Here is a 12,294-nt window from a genome sequence, read left to right on the forward strand (position 1 = left end):
GTATTCATACCCATGCTAAAGACTAAAGAAAGGAATAAAAAAATCATCTTTTGGAAAATGATCTTAATGCCTTAATTAAAAAAATGAGGAAAAATCCGACCTTTTAAGGACACCAATTTGTTTTGTGAATGAATAATGTATTGTAAATAAATAAATGTTCTTCCTTAAAATACAGGGGCCATAATTATACATACCCCTATGTTAAATTCCCATAGAGGAAGGCAGATTTTTATTTTTAAAGGCCAGTTATTTCATGGATCCAGGATACTATGCATCCTGATAAAGTTCCCATAGGTGTGATTGGCAAAGGACAAAAAAGCAGGAAACTATACGCCGAAACCATGACACTGCGACAGCACCCCCCCATTTTTTTTGAAAAATAAACCATTAAATGGCACTTTCTGGAGAGTTTTGTGCAAAGAAATGGAGAAACTGAGTCTTACATGATATATATCTGATATGTTTGGCATTTTATCTCATATATTTTGTTACTTTCATCGATAAATACTTTTAAATCCAAAAACATTGTTCTTGTGACTTGACAATACCTCTGAAGTGACTTGTAAGATGTGGTTGAAGGTAGTACCAGAGAATTTCTGTTTACTGTTGCCAAGCAACCAGGAGTAAGCTAGGCACGCCCAGGAGAGCCCACAAGCTTGTGCATGTCGCTCTCTTTTGTCGCTAATGTGACTGTAGGGTCCAATCATACACGATTGCGCCTGCTTTAGAAAGTTAACTAGTCGCAATTTTGCGGTAAAATGCAGTTGGGTTGTCGAGGTCAAAACACCATATGTATCAGCTGTGAATCAAATAAACTTATTATAATTAATGTTATGTCATTTTTTTACTCTTACGCTGAATGTTTGCTGCTCCAATCCAGATGAGTATTGAAAAGTATTTTCCGCGACTGAAAAAGGCTAGTGTTGGGGATTAGTTATAAGTTTGAGTTAACGTCTGTGTAACAAATTATTAACGGAGGAATCCCCCCCACAAATTGCTTTCTAATCTGTGGGAAACACTGTCACGCCATATTTCAGTGTGTTGGTTGGCTTCAGAAAATGTTTTTTAACCCAGCTATGGTTATAAACCAGCTAGCCATTGATGTGCCATTAGCAGTAAAGCTAGACTTAACAAACAATATGCCACTTCTCCCATTCTACCTATACATGGATGATATATGTAAAACAATTTCACAGCAACAGAGACCATCCATAAAGCAAATGTTTCTAAGTTGGCTTCCTTGAACTTCAAGTAATGCTGGTTACCATTTAGCATAGCTAGCTTCTAGCTAAGCAATAACCAACGTAGCTTGCATGGTTTAACGTTACTTTGCTAGCCCAGAATCGTTTTACATTAATGTTAATGGCAATAATGTTCAATGGATCACTTATTTAAGTTTAAGTAGATAAAAAGGAAAGACAATATTGGCTTTGCCTACCTGAATCATCCGTGTTCGTCGTCTTGTCAACTGCTACCTGAATCCATGTTCGCCGTCTTGTCATGGGCAACTGAAGTTGTTCACGTACGTTGGGCACGGTTTACTTTTTCTTTCCCCCACCCCCCCCATATATATATATATATACATATATATATATATATATATATATATATATATATATATATATACATATATATATATATATATATATATATATATATATATATATATATATATATATATATATAAACGCGTTTTTAACGGCACCGGTGCCTTAACGACCGTTATCTACCGGACCGAATAGTAACGCGGATTTCGGTGCCTCATGTAGGTGCCTCTTAAATGCATGCGTTTCTCTCTGATGCTCTGAAAACGGACGTTAGAGGGAACTGAAACATCGCTGGGACGCTAGTTAACACTAGGCTACACTTATCAGCAGGTAACGTTAGCCTACCGTTAGCTAGCAGCTGGAGTAAACACGGTTAAAATGCTGACAGCTAAACGGTGTAAAGTGTATCTATATATGGATTCTAACACCAGACTGTAGCTGCCGTTGTCTGAAAAACACAAACACAGACTCAGCCTCACCTCGACAGCCTTGTGGTGCATTCAAAGTTGTTGTAAAATATCCTTTTCCCATCCAGTGGTTGTTTTCGCCGTTTTGTGCTCCTTTTTTTTTTTTTTAGATCAACTTTATATTGTTTTATATTTTTGAACTACAGAACAGACAAATAAAATTTAACAAGGTGCTCCTTTTTTAAATATTATATATATATATATATATATATATATATATATATATATATATATATATATATATATATATATATATATATATATATATATATATTTCAGTACAGGCACCGTTTTAAAAGTATCGTATCTTGTTTAAGAGCATTAAAATGAGAAAAAATAATGGGAAAAAAATCAAAGGACATTTAGAATAGATAAAAATGTGATTAATTGCGAGTTAACTATGACATTAATGCGATTAATCGCGATTAAATATATTTTATATATATATATATATATATATATATATATATATATATATATATATATATATATATATATAAAATATGTGTGTGTGTGTGTGTGTGTGTGTGTGTGTGTGTGTGTGTGTGTGTGTGTGTGTGTGAGAGAGAGAGAGAGTGTGAGAGAACGAACCCCTTTCCCTACGGGATCATTAAAGGTTTAGTCGTCCAGGTTTATTTTGAAAGTATTGACCGGAAGACAACGTTTAAAAAAACGTGTCAGTAGTCAGAGGCTGGTTGCATCCACACTGCTCCTCCACTTTCCGTGATCAGCGTGTTCTGCAGACTGTAGTCTGAGAGAGCGGTCCTATAAACAGCTGCCTTGCCGACCTGCAGACAGTGAGCGTGTCGCGCAGAGACATGGACATGAGGACACACTGAGTGCAGATGACTGAGCCGCGGACCGTCAGGGCATTCCTGTGATAGGAACAACTGATGCGCGGAATCGACATCATCAAACACTCACATCTGACAGATTATCACTAACATCCTTTAAAGAACTAAGAACACAGTTTGCCAGTTGCCAGTGCGCATTTTGGCCCTCGTGCCAACGGAAGGACCTATGCTTTTTTATCACTTTGCATTGATTTCAGTCATTATTGATTTACCCCATGCCACAGAACAGAGCAGGATTATAATTCCCTCTTGGATGTAAAAGTCATCGATTTTCCTACTCATCAACACCTAACTTTTCTTTACACGTCTGGAAATTGCGCACGGAGATGGCGCAAAGGGTAAATCTAATTTAACAGATTATTGTTGAATTTTGATTGTTCTTTGAAGAAATGATACTCTTGATGAAGGTCCGTAGGGACCGAAACGTTAGTTTTTCTAAATAAAAGGTGATGCTATAGCAAGAACAGAGTGAGTTCGTTTCTAAGTTGAATTTTGATTTTTGAAATGGTTTGCACAAGTTATTATTACATAGGCTACATGCAAATTATATGATCTGAATTCCTATGGGAAAAAAGCTAATTAAGTAGCCGTGGTTTTAAACTATAAAGTATACAGGTCTGATGCCTACATTGTCCTACTGAATACAACAAACACATTATAAGAATATAATTGTCCCAGGTTTTCCGCTTATTAATTCCCTACTCCGCTTGTCCTCCCGACACATGCCCTAATGTCATCTTGAAATTTCACCCCAGTACGATGAGCTGGCTCTTTACGGAGGCGCGATGGACGGAGTTGGAGTCCCCACCTCCATGTACGGAGACCCGCACGCCCCCCGGCCCCTGCCCCAGGTCCACCACCTGAACCACGGGCCGCCTCCGCACCCGACGCAGCACTATGGAGCCCACGCGCCGCACAACATCATGCCCAGCAGTATGGGCAGCGCCGTCAACGACGCACTAAAGAGAGACAAGGACCAAATCTACGGGTATGGATACGAGTTTTTAAACAGAAAGATAAATATTCCGTAAAAAAATCTTGTATTTGTCTTTCTTTTTAAAAACCTTATTATTAATAATATAATCTGCTCATGGCATGATTGTTTTTTTTGCTGCTGCTGCTTGAAACGAGACGAAATACCTCAGTAGCATGGAGAATTGATTAAAATCTCTTAACAGGTTGTTTGCATTGGAAACATAAAAAACACTGAAGCGGCGCCTTTGTTCCCTTTCAATTAAGTAGCAATAAACAAATATTTGTCGCAGATTAAAAAGAGGTGTACTTTTGTTAAACTCACCAGCTTAATTTAAAATGTTATCTGCCGCTTTGATAGCCTACTGAATAGGCAATAGTTCGTGTACAGGCCTAGCAATGGCTATAGAATAAAATGGGCCTGTCTTTGCCTGTGTTGCAGCCACCCTTTATTTCCACTGTTGGCTCTGGTGTTTGAGAAGTGCGAGCTGGCGACCTGCACGCCCAGGGAGCCCGGGGTTGCGGGAGGAGACGTTTGCTCCTCCGACTCCTTCAATGAAGACATAGCCGTATTTGCAAAACAGGTAGAAGCACAAACGTGTACTGAATTGAATACACTGAAAGTAAGGGAACCAATTTGAATAAGAAGCAATGAAACGTGTGTAAGAAGCAGTAAAACACCAACTGAAGCATTTTCTTTCCCTCTTTAGATCCGCGCAGAGAAACCTTTATTTTCTTCCAACCCAGAGCTAGATAACTTGGTGAGCACTTCTTTCTTTCTCATTTAATTCTCCACTTTTTTTTCTTTCCTGTAAACTTTTTTTTCTCTGCCCGCACAGGGCAACCTACCTAAATGCCACATTTCTTCTTTTTTTGTAATAAAACAAAAATAATATTTGTATTATGTTTATTAGCAAATGCACACAATCATTATTATTATAGCACAATGGGTGTCTCTAAAACCATGTAATGTTCTGGTATCATGTATTTTTTAGATGATTCAAGCGATTCAAGTCCTACGATTTCATCTCCTGGAATTAGAAAAGGTAATATATACAGTGTGTGTATATATATATATTTATTTATTTTTTATTTTTTTTGATGGGTCAATGCCAAATCTAATCCACACCTTTTACCAACACTGTATTTAAACAACACTGATTATTATTATTATTTTATTTATTATTCTGGTGCTCAGCAAACATTCAGAGAATCTAAATGAAAGACTGGATTTCGCAGGTTCATGAGCTCTGTGATAACTTCTGCCATCGGTACATCAGCTGCCTAAAAGGCAAAATGCCTATCGACCTGGTCATAGAGGACCGAGACATCTGCAAGTCGGACTTCGACGACCTCTCCGGATCCTCCACCAACCTCGCAGATCATGTGAGTCACCTGCCTGCTTTAAATTCATAAAAAAAACTTTAATTGATTACCAGAAGAATTATTTTATTTTAATTTAAGAACTCAGAGAGTTGCTTGAAGAGTCCTGCGTTTATTCCCATTATTGAAAAGTTAACATACATCTGTTGTTAACCCACACAAGTGGATAAAAGCTGCTGTATGCTGTAGACCACTAGTTATCAAACTGAGGTTTGGGGCCCATCTAAGGGTACAATAACTTTGATAAAACATGTTTTGCTTCAAAAAATAATAATATTTTTTTTCCGGACTTATTTCTATAAAAACGATTCAGAAAAAACAATCTGAGAAGAGAAGAATTCAAATTAAACATGTAATTTGCAAGAAGACATTGCTTATTTTAAGGGGTCATAAGGCAAAAGGTTTGAGAATAACTACTGTAGACCAATGCATTTCTCAACAGGAGCCATTTAAAAATATTTTTTTACTGGCAGTGCACAGAGTGAATCTGAAAGGATGTTAGAGTTGAATTCCTTTAGCCTTTTAACATAAGACCTTTTAAATGATCTCTCATGAATCTCATAAAACAGGATGAAAGGTCTTTGGGTTTGGTGAGTTTTTGGTAGCATTAATGAAACTGAAGGCTGCTGTTGTTTGCTGTTTGATGGCGTCAGTCCTGTTAATGGTGCTGTACATAGCCCCAGTGGAAGACTTCTGTAAGATATAGAGAGAAACAGCCCTTTTATCACAATATAGGCCATTGAGATTTGTTGTTTAAATCATATTTTGTCTGCAAATGAGACTTTGTTACTTATTTATCTATTGATTTATATATGAAGGTAGTCAGACATGATGATGGTGATCTTCATAACAAAGTGCAGCTGCACTGTGTTGGTTTTGGGCTTCAGTCCCTCTCAGCCTGGTATTTCTCAGCCAATAGGATTATTATAGCTAGAGTGCAGGGGCTCTTTGTCAGGCTGCCCCCCTGCTGTGCGCTTTACACTGTCTCTTCCTATTTTTGGCACCTGTGTTCATTTACAAAAAAGCAAGTTCAGATGTTTCTAGTGGTTCAGCGTTACAGTGTAGCAGCAGCAGTGTTGGAGTATTGCTTTATTGACACAGTGCTACAACAAATTAATTGGCTGTGTGCTGAAAACAGCTTTCTTTATGGATTTTTCTTCTTCAGATTTTAGAAAGCAGTTAACTATCATTCCCTTTGGATATGATGGAGGTTCCTTCATGAATTGTAGACTGTAAACTGACATTTAGTTTTACCATCTGTACTTCAATTATGTGTTCCAGTGAGATGGATCGACTACTCTTAACTTATTAACATTAAGGAGCTTTGTTGCTACAGATGGGTTCATGGAATTTTTTTTTAAATTTATAAATAGATGTTTGATATAATATAAAGTATACAGGTTGAAAACAAATCCTAAATTCGGTATAATAGATTTCAAGGCGATCACGGGCCAGAAAAGACTGATAAACCCTATCTGAAATGTTTTTGGTGTCATTTTTGTTTTGCTAAGAGTGCATCCTTTAATATTTTGACTGTAAACTTTTCAAATGTGAATACTGGCTCAAAATATTGTCTGCGGCTTTTGTGAAAAATATCAGCATTGACTTCAATAACTTCATGAACATAAATTATCTTTGTTCTTGAGAATGCAATTCTTAATATTCTTCCTTCTGCATTAAGCCACAAAACACAGTTGACATGTTTGTGTGTGTGTTGTGTGTGAGGCCACCAGTTAATGTGACAGGACACTCTCCTGCTGTAATGCCTTCCTAATGACTGCTGCATAATGGATGTGCTTCTTTCCTCTGGGTACAAAGACATGCACAGCTGTGTAACGTACATGCAAGTTTACCACTGAGTGTACCACTATCTGTTTATCATTGACAAGGGCTAAAATAACTGTGCATGAGTTTACACGTATGTCTACATTAACCCTTGTGTTGTCTTTCCGTCGACCATGCAACTTTTTGTTTTTCTGGGTCGACATTTTGACGTTTTTGTCACTTTTATCCAAGTTTTTTTGTCACGTTTTCTGATGTTTTTATCAACTTTTTTCTGCGCCTTTTGACGTTTTTTGTGGGATTTTTCCTGCCTTTTTGAAGCCTTTTCCGACATTTTTGTCACTTTTTTCAACGTTCTTTTATCTCTTTTTTTTCAAATGCTATAAAATTGAATAAAACACCCAAATTCAATGAAAGTAGCGAACTGATCATTTATTTTACTTGTGAAGAGCGTTGTAGTGATCCATCCACGTTACTTTTTTTTGTTGAAAATTTGGTTGAAAGAAACCCAAATTTCTGATGTAGAAACTTTTTGAAAATGGACAAGGACAACAGGAGGGTAAAAAATAGACATTTGGTTTGTTAGACTGGTTGTGTTTTTTGCATTCCATTGACACTGTAAAGGCTCATAGTTTGGACTGAAAGCACCTGATGTCTAACCCTTTGCTCCCTGCAAAAAAAATCCCGGTTGAAAAATGTTGTCTACTGAGACCTAACATTGTATTTTCTAAAAGGAAGTGGATATCTGGCAGCACGATTTTATTTCATTAGGTTCAAGAATTTTTCATTTTTGTTGTTGTCATTTTCTTCTTCTTTGATATTCCGTAACCAAAGGAAACTGCACAGTGAACATAGCTACACATATCTCTATTGGCATCATTTTTTAAAAATATAAATAAATAAATAAAAATAAGTACATCATAAAATTAAGACGGAATTGTTGTTTTTTTATGTGTACTGATATTTGGTAAATATATTATGACCATTTCCTCATCACAAAAAGCCACAGTTTTCTATTCTTAAAATCATCATCTAAAATTACATTTAGACCATCATGTGACATGTATATTTCATAGGGCTGTCAGCATTAACGCGTTAATAGCGATGCGATTAAGGGCCGAGCATAATGGTTAATTATTTTTTAATCGTATTAATCGCATGCCGCCATTTATTAATTTATTTTCACTTCACTCGGCTTTGTCGTGCCTAACAGGCTACTATTTTGCCGCACTTCCTCGTAACACATCCTGCTGCTGCAGGAATAGCAACGCGGATTTCGGTGCCCATTCTGGTGCCACTGATATGCCTGCACTTCTCTCGGATGCTCTGAAACAGACGTTACAGGCAACAGAAACATTGCTGTTAACATAGTTAACACTATACTCGACAGCAGCTAACGTTAGCCTACCGCTAGCTAGTAGCTGGATTAAACACAGTTACAATGCTGACAGCTAACGCTAAACGGTGTAAAGTTTGTCTGTATTTCACTGTAGAGGATTCTGACACCGGGATGTAACAATCTGCAGCTGCCGTTGTCGAAAAAACACAGACAGTTCAATGAAACTGGTAATTTACAGCCTCGTGGTGCATTCAAAGTTGTTGTTAAATGCCATTTTCCCATCTGGTGGTTGTTTTTGTCATTCAACAGCTATTTACTAGTGAAATAAGTTATAGTGATTACATTACTATTAAACATTTAAATGTCACCAACTGTTTAGTACCCTTCTTTTTTTAACTGTCTTAAAAAGTACCGCTTTAGCACCGGTATCCAAACCAAACAATACCCAACCCTAATATTGACTCTAGATTCAAATGTGTGACTAGATTAAATATATAATAAACAAATACAAATCTTAAAATCAAGTTCATAAAGTCATTTTCTTTGCATTCATTTGATTCCCAATCAAGATACACTGGTAAGACACTTTCCATTGTTAATATGTACTTAAAAATAGTTCTGAAATGCAAAATAATAGAATTTTAATCATGTGATAAAACATGCGATTAATCGCGATTAACTATAGAAATTCAACGATTAATCACGATTAAGAAAATGTAATCGTTTGACAGCACTAATATTTCATGAACGCTTTATTGACACCCATCACACTGGTTCAGTAAAAACTTTGTATCAACATCAGGCGATACTCACTATGCATTTAATGCCTTTATTAGAGAGTAATAGGTTAAGAATTGATGGGAGAGAGATGACATGCAACAAAGATACGTGGTCTGAATCAAAAAAACGACGTTACTATACATGCTTTAAAAACAGAGGCCACCTGCAGATCTTACAGATCTCTTTAATCCCTAAATTAACCGCAAAACCAAAAGTCAGTTCTATAGAATTTACTTCCAAATTAAGCCTGTGTCTAATTTAAAGATCTATGTGGTAGAGTGGGAGTTAAACTTATATGTACTGTACCTGAAAAGTTACAATAACTGTTTATCCACAGTTGTCCTAAATCCTCCTTAAGCTAGACTGCTCTGGTTTCTCTGGAACATCAGTCATGAGTCTGTAGGTAATTGTCTTCTTTGTTACAGTAGCTGGCAGAAATGGTTTATAATAATCAATAATAACCAGTTTTACCTGATTTTGCTGAACAAACATCCTTTCAGTCACAATATTTGCCATGTTGGGAAAAACAAAGTTTGTGTACATTTTGATATTGGTCTTTACCCTAATTTGCTGCTGGTCTGGAAAACCATGAAAGTAAAAGAGAAACTGTATAAGGCAATCATGCATGTGTGCATAATGTTTGGTAGAATTCTCTTCATCTGTGTATTTCTCATACACATGTGGGTCCTTGGCTGTACACTTTAACAGATGGGATGTTGGAAATAAGACCTTCATTAGCTTGATAAACGTGGACACACATGGCGCCTCTTTATGTAGCTGTGTGTACTTAGGAGTTGTAATTATTGGGTGGCTGGATAAGAAAAGAGGGGCCATCATTGAGAGGCCTTATTCACACTGCGCCATTGTCCCAGCGCTTCTTGTTGTCATCTGCCGAGCTCTTCATCTAATCACCATCCGGCAAACAGCTGACGCAGAGAGGCTGAAGAGGGAGCTCTGCTGTTTGGTATGGGCTTGTGGCTGTCTGAGTGGCTAGGCCAATCGGCCCAATAAATACAGGGTTTCCTCCCAACACAGGTCACAGTAACAGCCAGGACACAGTTGGGTCCACATGCTGTAGGGTTACTAAACTGTCTTCTAAACTTCTGCTGCTAGTCTTGTTGCAACTATATTTAAATCTCCATCTTGGACAGAATGGTAATTGTTCTTGATCACATTTTTTACAACTTGGTTGCTGCCTTACTTTGCTAATCATGCCACGCAGCTGTCTTTGTGAATTTGCTTAATGGACCTCATACTGGACCTACTGGATCTTTCTCATCTATTTTTTCCTCTCTCCTCTCATCTTCTCCTCTGTTTCCTTATTTCCTGTCCCCTGGTTTGCGGACCTCTTCCTTACCTTTTCAGAACCCCGCATCCTGGAGAGACATGGATGACACCCACTCCATGCCCTCTGTTGGCACCCCGGGACCGTCCAGTGGAGGACATGTCTCTCAGAGTGGCGACAACACCAGTGAACTTGGTAAGAGCACTCGCAGGCCTCCTGCTTCCTTTTTCAAATCAAAGCTTTGACTTTCTTGTGACCCCTTTCTGAGGCATGGGCACTGGTGACTGAGGGGGATCTTTTCAAGAAAGTTCATGCATGTATTTAATCTAATCATGTTTTGATTGCATTGATGAAAACAGATACTCACAGTTTAGTGAGGACTGCTCTAGCAGGTATTTACCCCTTAACTGTTACCCTTTTATGCATCAATTTGCAAATGAAAAATGTGCCCAACAAATTTCTTCTGTTCTTCTGAGTAATGTTTGCTAAAAACCAGCTGCTTCAGTGAATTACTAAGCAGTTTGTTTTTAAATTAACTATATATTTGTGAGCCATGAGGGCTTTGGGCTGAGTGCTACCGACATGGTAGGAAAGTTTGAAAGTATTTAGAGACAGTACAGAGACTGTAGCTATCACTAAGGACAGTGAGGTCATGTCCTTAATATCTTTTCCTTTGAAGCTTGGAGTTTTAGCAACATAATGGTGTGCCACATAGAAAAAATACATGGTGAATCCTGGGCCACGTTCAACCCCAAAAAAACATTGCAACATGTTTTTTAAAACTGAAAAGGGGGTGCGTTGAGCACCGTATGCCAAGCGCTCTGCTTTTTTATTACCACAAGTTTACATACATGCCTGTAGCCAGGGGCATGCCCCTGGCTACAGGCTTGATTAAACATGGAATTATGGGAGTTGTAGTTTTCATTGTTAAACACCATAGCCGATTAGAATGCATCTGTTCAGGGATGAATTTACCCATTCAAGTTTTATTCACGTTAACATTTAGTAACATTTATTCATCTCATTCTAACTCTTTCTGTGACATTGTATAATTTACAATTACTCTCGAACGTATCATCTGTGTTCTAGTAACTAGAGGGGTAACTAAAGGACGCCACTGACAGCGACTAAACAAAACATCCTGTGTCATTAAAATAAAATTAAAGATTTCTCTGGGTTTGAAAATTGTTAAAAACATTTGGTATAGTGTAAGTACACAACTAAACAAAATATATAACAGGTAGGCCTATAGTCGTTTTTTAGCCTCATTTTAGACATTTTAATGCGGAAATATTACATATTATCAGAATCAGAATCAGAATCAGAAAGGGCTTTATTGCCAAGTACGTTGCACATACGAGGAATTTGTCATGGTGTTGTTGGAGCATGTCACACATACAAATATAAGAAGGATAAAAAGATATAAACAATATAAGTATAAACATATACACACAGTACGTATTAATAACGATAAAATAAATTTAAATAAATAGTAAAATAAGTTAAACAGTAGTGAAAAGGGACGCTACAGCAGAGTAGGTACAGTGGCATGAGGAGCCAGGGGTGGGGTGTGGAGAGAGTCAGGATGGATTCCGAGCCTTGTTTAGAAGGCTAGTGGCGGAGGGGAAAAAACTGTTTATGTGGCGTGAGGTTTTGGTCCTAATGGACCTCATCCTCCTGCCAGAGGGGAGTGGCTCAAAGAGCTTGTGTCCGGGGTGGGAGGGGTCAGCCACAATCTTTCCAGCACGCTTCAGAGTCCTGGTGGCGTATAGGTCCTGGAGCGGCGGCAGATTGCAGCCAATCACCTTCTCAGCTGACCGAATGACACGCTGCAGCCTGCCCTTGTCCTTGGCAGTGGCAGCAGCGTACCAGATGGTGATGGAGG

The 12,294-nt window shown here is 37.8% G+C and overlaps 1 protein-coding gene across 1 annotated transcript in view; it reads left to right on the forward strand.

Moving 5' to 3' along the window:
- The first annotated feature begins 2,707 nt into the window (after positions 1-2,707).
- Positions 2,708-12,294, forward strand: part of meis2b (Meis homeobox 2b) — a 37,791-nt gene continuing 28,204 nt past the window's right edge. The window contains exons 1-7 of the mRNA XM_031300188.2: positions 2,708-3,206; positions 3,624-3,856; positions 4,283-4,424; positions 4,551-4,601; positions 4,836-4,886; positions 5,080-5,226; positions 10,490-10,604. Of these exons, the coding sequence (XP_031156048.1) occupies positions 3,195-3,206; positions 3,624-3,856; positions 4,283-4,424; positions 4,551-4,601; positions 4,836-4,886; positions 5,080-5,226; positions 10,490-10,604 (751 nt within the window). The 5' untranslated portion in view covers positions 2,708-3,194. The remainder of the gene's footprint in view (positions 3,207-3,623; positions 3,857-4,282; positions 4,425-4,550; positions 4,602-4,835; positions 4,887-5,079; positions 5,227-10,489; positions 10,605-12,294) is intronic.

The sequence above is a fragment of the Sander lucioperca genome, chromosome 19, assembly GCF_008315115.2.
Source record: "Sander lucioperca isolate FBNREF2018 chromosome 19, SLUC_FBN_1.2, whole genome shotgun sequence".
NCBI classification, from domain to species: Eukaryota; Metazoa; Chordata; class Actinopteri; order Perciformes; family Percidae; genus Sander; species Sander lucioperca.